Here is an 18,113-nt window from a genome sequence, read left to right on the forward strand (position 1 = left end):
AGCGAGTAACCGCCCCCTGTAGGGCTCCTCTCCTCGTAAGCATCCAAGAGTCTAAGTATAGATGGTAGGCTTCTGCTTCGACCCGTGTAGCGAGGCAGGAACTTTTGTAACGTAAGCCAGCTTCAGCTAGGTGGATACTATCGGTAGAATGAGGTACCGGCCCGGTCCCCTAACCATCAAGGTACATGGGACCCTTATCATGAACACAAGGCAGTGTACAGGGTCTTCGTTGGTGAGATGAGAATGAGTCATTGGACGGACATACCGCTGCCTCTATGATCCATCCGTCAAGACTAGCTCATCGGGCTTCTTGCCTGGTCCAGGCCTTGAGTAGTACCATAACGCAGAAGCGCAGAAATTGGTGGAGAAACAGAGCCACACTTTGTCATATCATCGTGGGGTCCAGGCTAGCTGGGTCGCAGCCTTATGGTTGAGCCCATGTTTCCAGGTAACTGGATCCTGGCTAGTGAATGGCGTGAAGGCCAAGCTTTGTGGAGCTGGGTGGTTTGTATACAGCCAGGGATCAAAATAGACTCAACAGACGCCATGGCCGCCGGCTTCCATCCGGGCATAGGGCCCGTACGTCTCAACTGTCCCATGTGATTCGAGAATATGCGAGGTTGTACCGAGGAAGCAGGGTGGGACACATGAGATATATTGGTTTTTGGCGTGCGCAGATGGAAGTAACAGGCTCCGATCGTAATCTTATTGGCGCAACGGTTTTCATGCAAGCCACGCCCGACGACAGTATCGCCTATCCCTCTTTAGACTACCGTAGGACATCTTGCAGCACCAACAGGCTGCTAACGACAATGGATTGGTTGGGGAAAGTATGACAAGCCGTTTTGCAGCCACACTGGCGAATGTTTTTCTCACTTGGCAGACCATTTCCCGGAGACTGCCTGGTAATGAATGCTCCCCAAACCACGGCCTCGGGACACGGAGAAGCCTCGCTGTATGTGTGTAACTAGCTCTGGGACCTCGGGAGGGGCTTGCGAGGCTTGCCCGCCATTGAAGAAACGGCGAGGGGTTCTTGGCCACGACCCCTGCATGTTGAGCTTCAGCTAACCCCCTTCCAATGAATCCTCTCTTGGCGTCTAAGCTGCAACGGGCAACAGCTCGTCGGCGGCCCTGTTGACAGGCGAGCAGTCAAATCAGATCAGAGATCGGCTCGTCACTCGGTCCTGTGGGTGTGTGGGTGGTTCTCTTGCCTTGTGCTATTTATAATTATAGCCGTGCATGTACGCACGCACGGGCAGGCGAGAGTGCAACTCCAAATCTACTGCCCATCGTGCACGACGCACATCGCGAACAACTCACCACGGAGGCCGTTTCCCCCTCACTCCCACTCTGGCGCGCACACACCCTGACCACAGACCTCGAAGATATGCGCCCAGCATTCGACTCCGATGCCTATCGGACCGCAATGCTGGACCTGCCGCCGAGGTCGCGTCCCGTGTGACGGTGGTCTGCCAGCTTGTTCGCAATGTAAGGGGCGAGGGCTGGCGTGCGCTGGCTATCATGCCGCACACGGCCACAGCGCGGTGAGAGGAGCTTTCTCGGGGCCCGGCGCGATCACGCCAGAGTCCAGCGGAGGGGAGTCGGACCCGGCGAGCGCCGTGGACACAGAGCATTTCACTTCAGACCAGATCCTGGAGCCCGTCGCCGCGCGACCAGAGGTCGTGGTCAAGCAGCCTACGCCGTCGCTCTACCACCGGGCGCAGATGATTTTCGAGGGGCTGGACTACTGTGCGTATCATGACTCCTCAGGCCTGGGATGATTCTCGCTAATGTAATGGCAGTCAACAAGATGATATGCCCCGACCTGGTCTGTCTGGAGACGCATTTCAACCCCTACCGGGTCAACCTGCAGAGGGTGGACAACATCCCAGATATCTATGTCAAGGTGCTCGTGTCAGTAGCGTGTTTTCATAGGCTCATGTCGAACGGGCCTGAGCCAACGCCCTCCTCGGCGCTCATACAGAAGGACGTGGATGTGTTTTCCCTCCGCGTAGAGGCACTGCAGAGTCTCAATGAGCAGCTCAGTGAGCCAGACCAGCAGAAGAGCGATGCGACGCTTCTCTGCGTCTTATCACTGATGATCGCGTCGGTACGTTACGGCTGTCCTCTCTGGAACCGGCATTTCGCTGACCAAACAAGATACAATCGTCTGCGTACACCGAATGGAGGGCTCACTTGGAAGGAGCAAGAAGGATCATCTCCTTGAGGGGTGGGCTGAAGAAAATCATCACCGTGAACCCGTACTTTAAGCCTGTCCTTACCTTCTTTATGCTGTGAGTTGCTCGAATCCTTGCGTTCTGTGATGTCCACTGACCTCAGCTCCCAGGATCGACGTCATGGGGTCCACGACGACGGCTTCCACCCACAAAGACATGGCCGAGGCGACGTCCATGGCCATGAAATACTGGGAGATCGAGACGGGCGTGTTGCAGTTCATGGCGACCACGTGCATGCCGTGCCCGGACGCGCTGTTCCGGGTCATCATCCTGGTCAACTACCTGCGGACCATCGCGCACCGACCTGGCTTGGCCGCGCGGCGGCGCAACGGCACCAAGATGGCTATCGAGAAGGTCCTCTCCTTCTCGCCCACGGACTACGCCGCGCATATGCAGTACTTCAACGGTTGGGCGACCAACGGCAAGGAGGTCGGCTTTAGCCCCGTCAACGGCCCTCCGCGCACAGTCTCGAGCTCCTCATCTGGCAGCAGTCATCCCAGTGAGGCTTCTTCGCCGTCAACAGATTCGTCGCGCGGCGGCGAGGCCGACTTCTGGCTCAGCATTGGCGTCATGTATCGCGCATCGACGCTGCTGTACGTGCTGCGTACATTGGTGTTCGACTCTGACGACGAGCCCTCGGACTTGCTGCCGGCCAACCTGCTGCCTAATGTCGACTCGTTGCGCCTGGAGACCTTTCAGGTGCTGTACGGGGCTCTCGCCCCCGTCTTCGCGGATCCCGTCAGCATGCACCAGATCGGGAAGCTGATCATGTGGCCGCTGTTCATCCTCGGCATGGAGACAGACCACACCAACGTAAACCTGAGGGAGTTCGTGACGAATGGATTCGCGGTCCTGAGCCACGCCATGGGCACACTGGGCCCTCTGGGCGCCATAGAGGAGTTGGGAACCAAGTGGAAGATAGACGCCGAGAGCGGACCGCAGACACGTGTCACCTGGGATGACTATTTCCAGGGCAGAGCGGATTACATTGTATTCTAGAATTTGATATTCAGGCCGGACAAAAAACAACGGAGCATTGAGTTCAGAACTTGCATGCTAGAATGACTGTATAACATATGATTGAACCTAACCTTAATTTAAGCTTGTTTGGTGGATCTCTATAGCACACCATTGCGTGAGGTCGTACTCCCATAAGCCCACGCCGCAGCCCTGCGTCTGCAAGTCGATCGTACCCTGTCGTACCAAGCTCGCATGCAGTCTCACGGACCCTTTCGATTCTATCTTCGACACCTGATGCCCGCTATCGCCACAGAACACACCTCTACCGACTTGTTGTTACGTTGACACACAGCTTGTTGTCCACCACCAGCTTGTCGAGGAGCGAATCGCAGCCGTAGCACCGGCACATCTACAATCGAACCGTTAGCGAGGGCCTGAATTGCGTTGCCGTCACGTCATCCATGGCCGGGTAAGGCATATGTGACGGTGTCCGTTGTGCTCTACCCAGCACACCGCACGCCACGCCACCACAAGTCGTGACTACCGCCCGACCAACCAAGAAAATGCGCGACAGGGACATGATAGGAACCGCGACGCACCTCGGCCTTGCCCCCGGCCGTGCAGTTATAAATAACCGTGGGGTCCGAGACGGCCCCCATGATGACGGCGTTCCAGCACGCGCTGGCGTCGATGACCTCGTAGCAGGCGTCCGGGTCGCAGGGCCCAGGTTCGCGCCTCCTGCTCAGGGGGTACGGCGGCGGCGTGGCGAGGCCCTCGGTTCCCAGGAGGAACAGCGATAGCACGAGCGCGAGGAGCGAGGGCATCCTTGCCGGCGGCTTCTCCTGCTAAAGTTCGGATGGGGTTTGGTTGGCGATTGCTTTGGAGCTCGTGCGGCAGGGCACGCGGATATGAAAGATACGCAGCTCAGAGGGTCAGCAGGAACAGTTGTAATGCCCAGGGCATATATCCGTGGAAGTAGAACGAAGGGGCTACTATTCATATTTATCCACTACGAATTAACGACTTACCCCCATCCCCTTTATCGGCTCGGGCCATGGCGGCAGCTTCACGTTGCATTTCGCTATAGCCAAGTGTATGTATACTGGAAAAAGTCATTGTCAAGACCTGTGGCTTTATTTCCCGCCTATTCCAGGACAGCCTGGGCACTATCGCTCGTCGGGTCCTCCAAGACTGACATCCCACCCCGACACATTTAGCCTACAGGCCTGCTCCCTCAGCCCAGCGCGACGGCCATCGATCTCCAACCTGCCATCCCGGTAGTTCGCACCCGGAGTCTGATTGGCCCAGCCATATCGAGACGCCCGAGCAGTGCTCTCTCTCCTTTCCCAATACGAGTCCTTTCCTCGGCAAGGCCCCGCGTAGGTGATCCCATCCTCAGATCCGGCCAATGGAGTGCACCTCCTCGAAGTCGAAGCGCACCAGGAGGACGCACGTGGTCTCCTTGCCGCGGAGGTCGAGCATGCGGACGAAGCGCCACTGGGCGGGGACGACGTAGGCGAGGCGGACGGCGGCGACGGCGAGCAGGGGGTTGCGGGCGAAGCTGTCGTCGCTCTTGACCAGCAGCCGCACGAAGGCGAGCTCGTTGTCGTCGTACTCCCACTCGAGCGCCTCGTCCCAGAGCGGGTCGGTCGGCGGCGGGTTGCCCCCGGCGCCCCCGTGCAGGAACCCCGTCAGCTTGTGCTGCCGGTACGCCGCCGTCTTGCGCTTGTGCGGGCTGTCGTCGCCCGTGTGGTCCGGGTGCACCAGCGTGCACGTCACGTACGGCCGCACCTCGTCCTCGGGCCGCCCCGCCGGCAGCGGGATGCCCGTCGCGCCGGCGACCTGCAGGCGCAGCTTGGTCTTGCGGCCCGTGTTGAGCTGGCCGGAGCCGCCGGACCGCAGGGCGGCCGGCTTGAGCACGTAGCCCTCGGTGCCGCTGAAGAGGGCCTCGTTCAGCTGCAGGCTGGCGCCAAAGGTCTGCCAGTTGAGGGCGCAGATCTGCGCGCCGATGCCCCAGAACGCGGCCGGCTTGAGGTTCGTCGACGAGATGCGCGTGCCCTTGGGGAAGACGCGCATAAGGTGTCGGGAATTATGGACGGCGATCTTCTCGTTGTTGGCGGGCATGTGCTTGGCCAGCTGGATCTCGGAGACGTTGATGAGGTGGTCATGAGGGCCGTTCTTCATCGCCGCCGCCTCGAACCACGAGTTGTCGACAGGTTTGACGGACTGGGCGTAGACGCCAAGCTCAGCCAGCTCTGGGATGATAACGCTCGGCGGGGCAGCCTTCTTCTTCGCCTTGTACGCCTGGCGGGCCTGCTTCTCTTCGTCGTCCTCGGATTCCGAGCCCGAGCTGGAGTCACTGGAGCTTTTCTCGACCTCCTCCGGGAAATGATACTCGACGATGAGCACAATCTTGGAGCCCAGCTCCTCTAGGCTCACCTGGGCGCCGGAACCCTCCTGCTCGTCGTGTCCCTTCTCTCTGATGGCCTTGCTCAGCAGCCGATCGCCCCAGACCTCTTTCATGATCTGGACCAGGCGCATCTGACCGTGGGCGCTGCAGTGGTTCTCCAGAGAGAGGAGGATGGGCGCGGCGCGGTAGCCCTGCTCGTTGTGAGACTCGGCGGCCTCCTTATCGACCACATCGCGGATCGTCTCACAGACAGCCCGGAAGGGGATGTTGGAGACCAGAGTGTAGCCATGTGTCACTTTGGGCTCATCCTTGTTTTCCTCATGATCCCAGGCGTCGATCTCGACGCAGCGGGCACCTGTGTTCAGCGCTGTCCTGTAAGCCTCGGCGGACGAACTGCCCGTGAGCTGGTGAGCCAGCAGATATGTGTTGTGGCTGGAGCTGATGAAGTACTCGGCCAGCGGGTACGACCTGTCGGTGACATGGGCGGGCACATCGATGTGCGGAAGATCCAGCAGAGCGTTCAGGGCGGCGGACGGCTGGTCCGAGTCCAGCGCGGCCTCGGCCTCGGAGAGGACGCCCTGGTTGACAAGGAACGACTTCAGGGCGGTGCTGACCCGCAGCTTGTGCTGGGTGACATCTGTCCTGCGGGCACTGTGGCCGCCACCGGCGACGGTGAAATCATCAATCTCCTGGCCAAAATCCTCCTCGTCGTTCTCATGGGTGGACTTGGAGAAGGGGTTCAGCTTGGTGAAGCGAGAGGCTAGTGACGCGGGGTCCGCCATGGTGGATGGTAACGGGTGAGTCTGTTAGACCGGACAAGTCGCAAATCTGTCTCTCTCAATGGACCGGTTGTTATCGCCAGAAGGGAATGTCTAATTTCTCAAAGCGGTAATAGACACAGGAATGTAGCGCAGCGCAGGTCAGTTGAACACTCAATGAGCTTGGAGGAGTACCAGACCGCGCGGCTGACGTATTGATGCTCCGCCCCGTCAAGGGCCGGTCCAACCACCCGGCGGGGTAGTTCAGCTACTTAACTCCCGTGTGAACTTGAAGCCGCTGACAAGTCACTTGGCAACATGACTTCTCATCAGGTATCTAGTACTCGGTAATCATTGCATACCTGCCAATCACTACGTAAACTGCCAGGGTCGAGACAGCACGAGCAAGCGGCAGCGAACGTTGTGTAGCATGCACTTCAAATGGGTGACCGGCTGGGAGACTTACGCGATTGATTCACTTGGTCACTGGGAACCTGTGCTCTGTAACAGTATATAGACCTGCCAATGTCTAGTGTGAGAAGGAAACTATGCAGGCCATAGAAACCATGCTGGTATCTCCCTATGTATGCAACCAAAGTCCTTGTCTAATGCATACCAAGCCATCCCATGAGCGACTCCTGCTCGACCAGAAACGCAACCATGCCCTTGAACAACAATAATCCTGTCGGTTGATGCGCATGCTCTCGAGGGCCAAATCCCACATGCGAATCTGGGTATCTCTGAAAAAGTGTATATCAAGTCGCAGCGAACCCATACCAGCGAAGACCCAGTCGCAAATTTCGTTAGGGGATTTAGAGCACAGCCTCCAATCTCTTCTTCTTGACTTCAGTAAGTCTGACTTCAGACGCTGGGTCCTCGACAACTGCTGACTTGCGCTTAGGAGAGCACTGTCTCGTCTTGTCGGTACCGTGATGGGCAAGGGCATCGTCTTCCACCAAAGCAGAGGCGCGCTTTCTGTTAAAGCGTTGTGGACCTTGACCAGTCTCATTGACCGCGTCAACAGGAGGAGGCGGCGGGTTCTCATCAGAGTTCTCACTGCCCCAGATCTCATCGGCGAGTCTCAACGTATCCGGGCTGAGGCATCGTCTCGCATCATATTGCTCCCCTCTTGCATCACAAGCCCCATCAGAATGGTACCCAGAGTCCGAGCGTGGCGACTTCTTCTCGCCGCGGTCCTGCACGTCAAGACCGTTGCAGGGCTTGGGTGAATGAGGAGTTCTAGCTTCGTCAACCTCCTTGGAATTGTCGTAGTCCCCATAGGCATCCGCGCGTTCCTTTGAACACTCAAATGGCCCCCGTTCTTGACTCTCCAAGAGGTCCTCAGCCAGGAGTCCTGCAGCGGTTCCACCTAGCAGAGAAGGGGCCATCATTGAATCCGACATCCAGGATGATACCGTGCACAGGCGAGGTCGGGAAGCTGGGACTTGGCCGGGCACCTAGCTCGACTGAAGCTCGCGCTGGATCTTTCCAACCTCGTTGACAAAAGTCTTGGCGTTTGTGGGGTTAAGCTGTTGCGTTTATAGTTAGCATGTGCAATCTTGTTTTGAGATGCTCAAGAGTTAGGGGTATGAGAAATGATGACGAACCTTGAGCTGGATACTGTTGGCCTGGCCTTCACCTTCAATAGCGGTGAAAAGAACACAAACGGTCTTGTTCATGGGCTTCTCCTGGAAGGTCATGGCGGGGATGAGAGTCGTGTTGAGAATGAGACGGTGCGTCGAATCCTGGCGCATGATGAGTCGAACCGTCTTCACATCCCCATCCTCCAGACTCGAGGCATCGAAGCTTCCGGGGATGACAAGACCGTCGTCATCGACATCGATGCACTGCTGGGGCACGTTGATCTTGAGGACGCCGGCACCGCGCTCCTTCCAAGCCATGGGGTCGACAGTCTTATCGAGATAGAAGATCTTTGCACGCATCTGGAGGACAGTAGCCTCGCCAGCTTCGCCATCGTCCACAGCCACTTTGGGGGGTTGGGTTAGTTACAAATTCGTTGGTAGAAAAATGCAAGGCGGGCATGGTGTCGGCTTACCTCTTTGGAGCTTGGTCCTCTTCTTGTCTCCCTCGGCGTCCTTCTCTTCCTTTTCCTGCTTCTCTTCCTCGGCACCGGCATTGCTGTCGGCCTCGTCTGCGTTGTCTTCTTCGTCCGGTTCCGGGTCGCTGTCGGGTGCCCCGAAGGCCTTGGCCGGCTTGCTACTCTTAAAAGTCTCGCCAGGCTTGGCAAACGAGGTCAGCTTGCTGCTCCCTAGGCCACCGCCAAAACCAGTGCCAAAGACGCTCCCTCCGAAGGGCTTGGCCGAGGCGCCTCCGACGGAACCAAAAGGGGATGCGCCGTTGGTCGAACTGCCACTGCCAAAGAGAGACGGGGTATCTGACTTGGTCGAGGCTGCAGCGCCGAAGGGTGAGGCCGAGCCCGAGGCGCTGGCAAAGGAGGTGAGGGGCTTGGACCCGGCAGCTTGGAGGAAGGGTGACGAGGAGGTCGCGAAGCTTGCCAGGCCGGAACTGCCGAAGGCGGAGGTAGGCGCCGGCGCAGACTTGTCGGCGGACGGTTTATCTGCCTTGGCCTCTGCCGTGGTATCCTTGGAGGCCGAAGAATCCTTGGCTTGGCCAGTCTCCTAGATGCGGTTGTTAGCTTTTTGGGGCCGAGTTTCTGACACAAAGGCTGGGTGACTCACAGTGGTTTGGTTGTCGGTAGGCTTGGTCTCACTCGAGATGTCACGGTGGCGCTTCTTCTCGGGCTCTGAGCGGTTGTTGCGGCCGGTGGAGGCGGTGCCGTTGGCGGCAATGGGCGAGACGTCGCCGTTGGGATCCTGGTGGGGGTCCTTGTTCTGATCCAGCTCGTCGTGGGCGCGCTTCTTCTTGGGGGACGAGATCTGCTCCTTCATCAGGTCGTTCTTGTTGTCGGGGATCTCGAGCTCGGGGGTGGCCTTCTTGGCCGCGGCGGGCTGGTCAGAGGCAGACATGGCGGCGGCGGCGGCGGCGGCGGACTGCTTTTCCGAGATGGCGGTGTTGTCGAACTCCTTGCGGGCGGCAGCGGTGTCGGGATCTTCCGCTGGGGGCTTTATGCGTCCGGGCGAAGGGCTGCGCTTGTTGTCGCTGGCGGCGGCGGCGGCGGCGGCGGTGGCGGCTTTGTCTGCCATCTGAACTGCTCTGACCGGGGTTGGGGCCCGCTGCTGGGCTGGGGAGCGAGCAGATGTGAGTCCTGACGAGTCGGGTAGGGCAGAGGAGGCGAGAGATGGGCGCGTCGAGCCGAGGGCCAGGACCGGGGGACTCGGTGCGGTGAAGCCTTGCGGTGTGCTGTCTGCGGGATGCAGGATAAGTTACAGTACAGTACAGTACGGTGCGGGATGCGGGTGCGTGTGGATGCTGCGTGCGAGTGTGTCTCCCCGTGTATGTGCGCGTGTCCGTGGATGGATGTGGATGTATGTGTGTGCTGGCCGTCCAGCTCGGGGTAACGTACAGAGTAATTTGCAGCCGCTGTCCAGCGTGCAGTTGGACGGATGTCTTGGCTTGCTCTGATGTGATCTGATGCGTCTATGCTCTATGCAAGAGGGGAAACTCTAATTGGCCTTCTGGCGTGGGCGTCGGGGGGGATTCAGCAGAGAGCGATGCGATGCGGTGGTGAGTTCAATGGCCCTCCCGACGAGATCCAATGTGCTCGTCGTCTCTTGTCTCGACCGACCTGACTGGCTGCACTGGCTGCAGGCGGGCGGGAACAGTCGAAAATGACGAGGTGGGGGCGCGCGCACCGCCAGTCCCGTCGCCCAGGTCGTCCCGTCTCTGCCTCTCTCGGTGGGTGGGTACAGTCACCTGCAGTCAGTACAGGCGTCCAGAACTACCTAGGTACAGTACCTGGTAGCAAGTTACGGCTTTAGGAACCAGGGCCGATGGGTCTCTTTTTCCAGTCCCTCCTCCTCTCTCGTGCGCAGAGGACAAAACAGTCAAATCAGAGAACACTGTGTGGTCCTCCAATACCCTTCTGACAACAGCAATCAGCCGGAGGAGGAGCAGCAGGGGTCGATATCTGCTACAGGTCGTCGATGATTTTGCAAAACACAAAGACCACCGGATTAACAGAGGGTTCGGTCTTTGCGAGAGATGCACCGACGACACGAGAAGATTGCAGATCGCACGTGTAGGTCCATGGAAGTCCCACGCGTCAACAGTGGAAGCTTTGGGGGGCTTGCGGGCGGCGAGAGGTTTCCAGAGGTTGTGCGCAGGTGTGCTCTTAACTTAGGTGCTACCTAGGTAGCTCGGTCGGTATCTAACTCAGGTACCTATTCTGCTTGCGCCCAGTTCGGCTGGCCTCTGACGCTGGAACCTGGACGGGCAGATTTGTTTCCATCAGCACACCAGGCTGGCATGGCTGGGGTGACTTGGTCCCCGCTGTTTCGTTTCCCACGGGGGGGGCCACTACCTAACTTAACTCGCGTCCTTGACCCAACTCCGACTAGCTGCGGCTACCAAGAGGCCGCCCCAAGACCCTGAATGTGAATGCGAAATAAGATGGGACGAAAGACTACCGGAGATGAGAACCCAAACACAGACTTTCTAGTTTTATTGCAATTCTTCTGTATTTCTCTTTTGACCGATTGGGCCCCTTATCGCGTATGAATTCTACAACCTCCCTTCTCCCTGTTGATAGCAATGTTCCGTGGCAAGATGGGTGTATATGCAAACAGGGGGAATCTTTTCATCTTGTGCCTGCCAATAGACCAATCCGACTGTGTGTGATAGCTCCATGTTTGTTCCCGTAACCTGTCATTCCGGGACGAGGCTCTTTCGGTTTCCTGGCTATCATGTTGTATGACTCCCAAGCCAGCGTGTACAATCACTCGATCTTGCCCACGCCCTTCAGCCTCAGGTACACATCTGTGCCCCAGCCGTAGAGGCTCTGCACGCCGATGCCACCTCCAAAGTACTCGGCATACGCCCTGCTCAGCGGCAGCCCATATCCCAGTCCCGCAATCGAGCTGCCGCCCCCGCCCGTGTTGGAGATGACGCTCAACGCATCCGCGCCGCTGCCGCCGCCGGGCATATCATCTTCCGAGAAGGTCGTGAAGCTGTAGCTCCACACGTTGGGCAGCACCTCGGGCGCAATACCGCCGCCCCGGTCGCGGATCCGTATCGTGACTCCGGGAGCATTGTCGTCCAGGGGCTTGATGGCCTCGCTCCTGAAGGCGCCCAGGTTCTCTGCCGGCGGGTCGAGCTTGACCTTGGGCGGCCCGGCATCCGGGGGCTCGGGTGCGATGGTGATGACGATAGGCTCCTTCTTGTGGCGGTTCTCAATCGTGGCCCGGAACGCGTTCTTGAGAAGCTCTGTCAGGATGTACTCCAGATGCATGGGCACGTAGGCAAAGGCGGTCTCCGGCTCGCCGTCTACGATCCACTCGGGCCGTTCGCCGTACTTGTACTCACAGATCTCCGCCACCCAGTTCGCGCACGAGTTGACCACGTCGGCTGGGCACAGAGCCGTGTCTATGACTCCGATGTAGCTTGGGTGCTCCGGGCAGGGTGTCGGGCTTGCGCTCGGGTCAAAGTGCGGGACGCTGCTGTAGTGGAGCGCAATGTGCTGCTCCGCGATCAATCGGGTCCCAATCCGAGCCCGGAGGTGCTCATCGAGAAAGCGAGTGACCTCGCCAGGAGAGATGTAGCGGCGGCACTCGAGGAACCCCTTGGCCAGTATCGGGATCGTATCCTGATGCGTCTGCACGAGCTCGGCCAGGACCGAGGTAAACTGGATCTCGGCCTCGATGTTGGAAATGGTGCGGTGTTTCCAGGGGAGAAGCGTAGACAGCGAGTGCAGATAGTTGTTGTATATCTTGCTGATGTTCGGGTTGGAGACTACGATGAAGGGCAGGTTCCGCAGGGCCTGGATTCGGTGGGCGAGGCGGATGGGCAGCAGGCTCAGGGTAAAGTTGGCGGAGGAGTAGAGAGCCTCGGTCGAGAGAGGAGGCCGGCCATGTCTCACGAGGTCTGCCAGGCTCAGCGAGTGCTGGTGTTTGTTGCTGAGGTTTGCGATCTCGGCGTCGGTCACGGTCGCGGTGCTCGGCGGTTGTGACCATTTCTGCCGGGAGGGGTGGAGTTCGGTGGCCGAGGTCGAGGCCGGGGTCGAGGTCGAGTAGAATGATGCCGCAGTCCGGGGGCGTAGTCGTCGTGTGGGTGTGGCCTTGGGCGTCAAGCACCTCAATGGCCTATATAGACCTATCATGGCGGCATCGTGTGCTGGCGAGAGGACAGCGTGAATGTGTGTCAGGGCGGTGAGTATGGAGTTTCTTTGTGTCACAACAGGGGGGGAATGTGCTGCTGGCTTGTGATGTCACGCGCCTCACTGCTGCAGCGCTGATAACTGAACTGCCGCTAAACCTTATCGCCCGTCAATGCCGATCCAAGCCGCGACAAGCAGGCGGCATCGCCTTGTACTCGGCCTCGCATGAGAAGAACAACGGGTCTTCTTGAATCTTGCTTGACTCGCATTGCACCTCACAATGCGCGGTGGCGTGGGGGTAGAATGATAAGCTCAGGCATGTGCATGGCCCGCGTTGTCGTAGTCGCTGTAAGTGACGGTATAAAGGCCGCCAGTCAAATCCACCAAGGTGAGAGCCAAACACGATCTTATGCGCAAAATTGAGCATATTAGAAGCTCTATCCTAATCAAGAATAGCATTTAGCTAGACAAAGGTCCGTAGAGACCCTGTGTAAGTAGACTACAGATACGTCAAGTGGAAACAATAGGTGGGCATTATAACCCAGCATGGAAAATCAGCCCTCGACTGCATGAGTATTACTGACTACAAGCCATGCCTCTCTGCACCCTGCGGGTCGGACCGGTGTATCGAGCCTCTGCCAACCTTCTCATCGTACTTGAACTTTTCCCCCAGACTGCCTACTCTTTGTTCTTTGCCTTATCCACGATGCCACCCAGCAAACACAACTTTCACTTAGACGCAATGCGGCAGATGATCCCCTCCGAACTTGCATTGCTGAGCTCCAGTACATACACCGACGATCACGTAGTCTTTGCCTGTCGGGTCGCACTGGACAACCTGATGCTGGCCGTTGATGATCCTGCATGCCCACGGCCCGGCATCGCAGCTGCGCTTTCTGATAGCTGTGATCTCTTCAGAAGCTGGTGCACCCAATGCGTAGCTGGCTGCGAGTGCTGCAGCCAGGGCAATGCGGTTGACGAACATGGTCTCCGCAGTACGACTTGCGAGCTGTGGGTTTGGAAGACTACCGGTTGAGTACCCTGGGGGTTTTCGAATAGTGCACAGAATAGATGATTGAAGATGTAATGTGATTTTGCTTTTCAAGAAGGTAATGAAACACGTATGGAAGGCAAAAGAACTTTCATTTATATCTCACATCTCTTATATTCGACCAGCTGAAAACAGTCACTGAAGTCTTCAGTGATTCACATTTGGCTTAAGTTGACCTGTCGTTCGACATGGCTCATCACGCCGTCATCACCGTGTCAATCGCGTTCGCGATGCCTGCCTGGGCCTGGGTCTTTCGCTGTTCTAGATATGCAATGCCGCTAATGACAACCTCGTCCAGCTGAGCCTGGTTTAGGCCCTGCTTCAGAATCTCGAACCGGCCTCCTTGGCGATCGTGGTGATCTGGGCCTTTGTCCAGATGATAGATAGCAGCCTTGTACCCGTCGCTTTCCAGCGCGAGGTGCCCTCTACCTGATAGCCAGCTGTCGTACTTCTTATTCCACCGGAGGAACCCCTGGCCCGTGGTGCTCTGGAACTCGTCCTTGAACGTGACGTGGCCGTTGCCTATCTCGAGGTCTATCTTCTTCGAAAATGTGTGAAACTTTGCGCTTCCGCATTGCGGCCCATTGACGAAACGAGAGAATTGGATTCTCGTGCTTGAGAAGTGGACCGAATACAACACCTGGCCATTGTCTATGTTTACCAAGGTGTAGCTTTTCGACCCAGACTTTTGGACAGCCAGAACTCTTGGGATGAGTGTTTGGTTTTGAGGGAAGATGGGTGGATAGACTGGGGCTCTGTCTGCGAACGGCGGCCTGTAAGGCAGCTGTGGTATTTGGTGATGCCCTTGCGGCATAACTCCATTAGGCGCTGGTGGCGGTGGGTACTGATTATATGACTGCCACTGTTGTTGTGGAGGAGGCGGACCATATCCCATCGCATGACCATCAACGTAAGGGTAGGCACCATGTTGGAGGCGCTGTTGCTGGTGTGGTTGATGGGGATACGGCCAGCCAGGGGCAGGCTGGCCAAAATTCGGCTGGCCAGACATTGGCAAATGATGGAAAGGTTTTGGTTTTGGTGAAGAGGAAAAGAGAAGGTATTGGTGTATAGAACTGAGCAAGCACCAAATATAGTCGTTGAGCAATAACTTTTGACACTAATTGACGTGCAACCGGGCAATTTGGGTACTGCGAAAATAAGATCTGTACGAAAGTCAAAACGCTGTGAACTCATTAGAGCTTTATACATGATGCGGCGTTGAGACACCACAATAATGATTACTACCCCTTGGCCATCAGCAGCGCAGCATTTTTCTGAATTGGGTTAGCATGCATAGCCAGTTGATTGGCCGCACGAACCTGAGCCTCACATTTTCAGGAATAGATCCACTGGGCTGAAAGCGTGGGTGTAAGACACCACTAAGTGGAGCGGATGATGTATATGCGCCAAGCATTATTCTTTCCACAGAGCCATCTTGTAGTCCCGAACTTGGAGTAACGAGAGGCAGAGAGAAATACTTTAGGATCATGTGCCTGCAATGTCCAGATCAGGCATTGCATTAACGAATATCCCAACTCATACACACCAAATCATACACACCAAATCATACACACCAAATCATACTCACCAAATCATACACACCAAATCATACACACCAAATCGTACACACCAACTCATATACACAGGCTGGTTGGCTGTAGCTCGAACAAGAGCGCCACCGATGTGTTGTTTAGGAGAAGACTTTATAAACCAAACAAAAGCTGGCTCCGTCCTTAAATGATGGCAATACGCCTCCAATTAAATCGTATGCCTGTGCCTGGCAGGTGCTTGGTATCCGGCCCAATACCTTCCAGGTCCAGAAAGTTCCAGGTAGTTCTCAATGTGCCAACGCGGGAGAAACTCTCCGGGCCTTCCGGCACCAGCACTAAGCAGCAAGTGACGGAAGTTGAAAGACGTGCTGCCCAGCCAAGTACAGCGATTGTAAGAGGCTTGGCTATTAAATCCGTATACTGACCTGCATGAGGACAAAGTCGGTACCATATCTTTCGGTCAGAAAAAGGCGACTCATACAAGTACGCTTTCTCGTCCTCGGATAATTCTTTTGCAACTGGAAACTCGATTGTCGTTATCCAAGCGGTAAGGTACAACACCGGGCTCAACTCAGCCTCTCGCCGTAGGCTCACATCGTTGCAAAACTGAGTGATATTGAACGATTTCGGCTCCTTTTGGAGATCGGCCATGCCCTCACATTCAGGCACTCCTTCTCGTTCATAATAAATATCACCGTTCAATCTGTAAGGCTGCGCACCATTCCACCCTCTCCATCCAGCCCAAGTCCACGAGGGGAGGTTTCCAACGCGCCGCAGAACACGGGGCGGAAACGGCTCCCAAAACAAGGAGTTGACGAAGAATAGGTCATGAAGGAGCGAAGATCTCGAATACTCTACCACCGGTATACCCCAAAAATGATAGAATTGGGGGTGTTGAAAGCTTGTCTCGTAGAAACGTAATACTCCTAGCAGTGCCTTCAGATTGTCTTCGTCGAACGTGAGCTCTCGGTTACAAAACTCGTTGATGGTCCTTCGAATAGTGCTGTCTCTTTCCGAGGAACTCAAGAACTGCGACTCGGTCTGGAAATTCGGCTTCTGTAGGTAACCCCTTCTCCCGACCGTTCCGCGATTCCTGTGTGCAATTCGATATCCTTCTCTGCGGTATGCAGAATACAAACAAGTGAATGTCACTTGAGACTCTGTAAATATTATGCAACGTCTTGAAAGCATGCCTTCCTGGTACGTCCACCCGCGGGTGGACCACACAGACTTGGTTATTTCGTGATGAGGAGATCCCATCCGGACAGAAATATGCGATGGCGATGGTCCCACTTCTGCTTTCCAGACTCGTAACTTTCTCGATACACCAGGGAGACCATGTTCAGCGCTCTTCCCGGCCGCAGCGATGATTGTGAACCGCGCGAGATGGTAAATCACGTCCATGTGCCTGATTGTTTCGTCTAGGCTGGCTTCCTCGATGCAATGCCGGTCGACCCACAGGTACCGCATGCCTAACTTGCGAGCTACTTCGATACTGTCTATGACTACTCGCGAGAACTTGTTCTTATCGCTTTGGGAAGCTGGTCTGGATGTTTCCTTGCCCCAGACATAGCTCAAAGCGACAAACAGCGCATCACTTGGAAGAGGGCCGACAGAGTTTGTTGAGCAATCGATGAACTGAAGCCCGGCGCGTACTTCCTCTGATATGCTGGTAACGCATTGCCTGCAATCGGAATGGTTTGTTTTACAGTCGAGAAGCCATTGTTGTATCTCTGAGTAGTTGATACCGGTAGAAATCACCCTATGAGAATATCCGGGTGTATCTGGCGTGGGAAGCGTATGTATCACCTCAAGGTGCACGTCCCTATCCGTTTTCTCCATCCTGACATCCTTTTTCCAGCTTGCTTCCAGTCTGTCGACAAGAATGACATTGAGCGGCTTGTTGGCTTTCCCATCCGCTACGTCGTCTGGCAAGACAGCGCAAATATCACTGGGAAGGCTGTCGCCCTTGGCGTAGAGCACAGATCTGATAGGTTCAGATGAAGCCGACATGGTTGAGGTTTCCATATCAGCCATGTTGCGGTGGTGGATTTGAAACGGCAGTCTACAATATGGATAACTTGGAAGAAACTGCAATTGAGAAGCGCGGGAGTGAAATGTTCAAATGCTACCTCCCCGGGAAGTGCGGCTGAGCCACCAGCGTGACGGTCTAGTTAGGCTGGTTTCAGTCAAGTGCCCCGGCACAACGCCCATTGGGTCACGGCGCACGAAGTCCTCACGACCAGGCAGACTTAAAAACACCCTTATACAATGTGGCTTAGCGAGATGATACTGGGCACAGACATCAGGCTTAGATTTGGAGCGCATTGTATGCCAGCAAGCGAGGGATGGGATTTCCGACTAGGCTATACACACAATGGTAGACAAAAGCCCATTGAACATCGCTCGAGTGCTTCCGGAATGAATCCTTCTTACATGCCTCTATGCTTCTTACAAGCTCAACTGTGGGATGCCTCCAAGCTAACACCATGATAAGTAGGTATAAATGTCGGCATCACAGTAATTAAATTGCTGTCGGCGAGAGGCCGCCTGAATACAAGGTAGGCATGCCCGGACACTAGACCAGTCAGTGTCGCACTCGTCCCATGCACGCCCATATTGACAATAAACGGACTCGCGTTATTGGTGTCGTACCCCATCAACTCATATCGATCCACATTGTAACCCGTAACCTGACTCCAGCTGACATGGACGCCTCCGGCGACCCCCACATCGGTGATGTCCTCGGGCCCCGGCGCCGTCTAGAGCTGTGCCGTGACTGAAACGACCCCACTCCACGCCGACTTTTCCTCCTCCTTTTCGCCCACCGAGCTCCGTACTGACACGGCTGTCTGTCGAGCTCATTTCTCGAGATCTTCATCAGCAACAAGGCCCACACCTAGTCAAACATGTGG

At 56.3% G+C, this 18,113-nt stretch overlaps 8 protein-coding genes across 8 annotated transcripts; 1 reads left to right on the top strand and 7 right to left on the bottom strand.

The window, feature by feature from the left end:
• Positions 1-1,239: 1,239 nt before the first annotated feature.
• On the top strand, positions 1,240-3,236 carry JN550_002409 (uncharacterized protein; the record flags this gene model as incomplete). Its single annotated transcript, XM_049313702.1, has 5 exons — positions 1,240-1,544; positions 1,592-1,749; positions 1,803-2,110; positions 2,161-2,294; positions 2,348-3,236. The coding sequence occupies 5 exons, from the start codon at positions 1,240-1,242 to the stop codon at positions 3,234-3,236; spliced, it is 1,794 nt and encodes a 597-aa protein (XP_049175700.1).
• A 461-nt stretch (positions 3,237-3,697) lies between these two features.
• JN550_002410 (uncharacterized protein) lies at positions 3,698-4,021 on the bottom strand (the record flags this gene model as incomplete). Its single annotated transcript, XM_049313703.1, has 1 exon — positions 3,698-4,021. The coding sequence occupies one exon, from the start codon at positions 4,019-4,021 to the stop codon at positions 3,698-3,700; it is 324 nt and encodes a 107-aa protein (XP_049175701.1).
• A 571-nt stretch (positions 4,022-4,592) lies between these two features.
• On the bottom strand, positions 4,593-6,389 carry JN550_002411 (uncharacterized protein; the record flags this gene model as incomplete). Its single annotated transcript, XM_049313704.1, has 1 exon — positions 4,593-6,389. The coding sequence occupies one exon, from the start codon at positions 6,387-6,389 to the stop codon at positions 4,593-4,595; it is 1,797 nt and encodes a 598-aa protein (XP_049175702.1).
• Positions 6,390-7,177: 788 nt separating this feature from the next.
• On the bottom strand, positions 7,178-7,753 carry JN550_002412 (uncharacterized protein; the record flags this gene model as incomplete). The annotated part of the gene is made up of 1 exon (XM_049313705.1): positions 7,178-7,753. One exon carries the CDS (start codon positions 7,751-7,753, stop codon positions 7,178-7,180), a length of 576 nt encoding a protein of 191 aa, XP_049175703.1.
• Positions 7,754-7,822: 69 nt separating this feature from the next.
• Positions 7,823-9,529, bottom strand: JN550_002413 (uncharacterized protein; the record flags this gene model as incomplete). Its single annotated transcript, XM_049313706.1, has 4 exons — positions 7,823-7,894; positions 7,973-8,352; positions 8,422-9,004; positions 9,065-9,529. 4 exons carry the CDS (start codon positions 9,527-9,529, stop codon positions 7,823-7,825), a joined length of 1,500 nt encoding a protein of 499 aa, XP_049175704.1.
• Positions 9,530-11,220: 1,691 nt separating this feature from the next.
• On the bottom strand, positions 11,221-13,582 carry JN550_002414 (uncharacterized protein; the record flags this gene model as incomplete). The annotated part of the gene is made up of 2 exons (XM_049313707.1): positions 11,221-12,456; positions 13,391-13,582. The coding sequence occupies 2 exons, from the start codon at positions 13,580-13,582 to the stop codon at positions 11,221-11,223; spliced, it is 1,428 nt and encodes a 475-aa protein (XP_049175705.1).
• Positions 13,583-13,844: 262 nt separating this feature from the next.
• On the bottom strand, positions 13,845-14,657 carry JN550_002415 (uncharacterized protein; the record flags this gene model as incomplete). Its single annotated transcript, XM_049313708.1, has 1 exon — positions 13,845-14,657. One exon carries the CDS (start codon positions 14,655-14,657, stop codon positions 13,845-13,847), a length of 813 nt encoding a protein of 270 aa, XP_049175706.1.
• Positions 14,658-15,381: 724 nt separating this feature from the next.
• JN550_002416 (uncharacterized protein) lies at positions 15,382-17,235 on the bottom strand (the record flags this gene model as incomplete). Its single annotated transcript, XM_049313709.1, has 1 exon — positions 15,382-17,235. The coding sequence occupies one exon, from the start codon at positions 17,233-17,235 to the stop codon at positions 15,382-15,384; it is 1,854 nt and encodes a 617-aa protein (XP_049175707.1).
• Between the last annotated feature and the right edge of the window lie 878 nt (positions 17,236-18,113).

This window comes from Neoarthrinium moseri (assembly GCF_022829205.1).
Source record: "Neoarthrinium moseri strain CBS 164.80 chromosome Unknown scaffold5_Wmoseri_CBS_16480, whole genome shotgun sequence".
Lineage (NCBI taxonomy): Eukaryota > Fungi > Ascomycota > Sordariomycetes > Amphisphaeriales > Apiosporaceae > Neoarthrinium > Neoarthrinium moseri.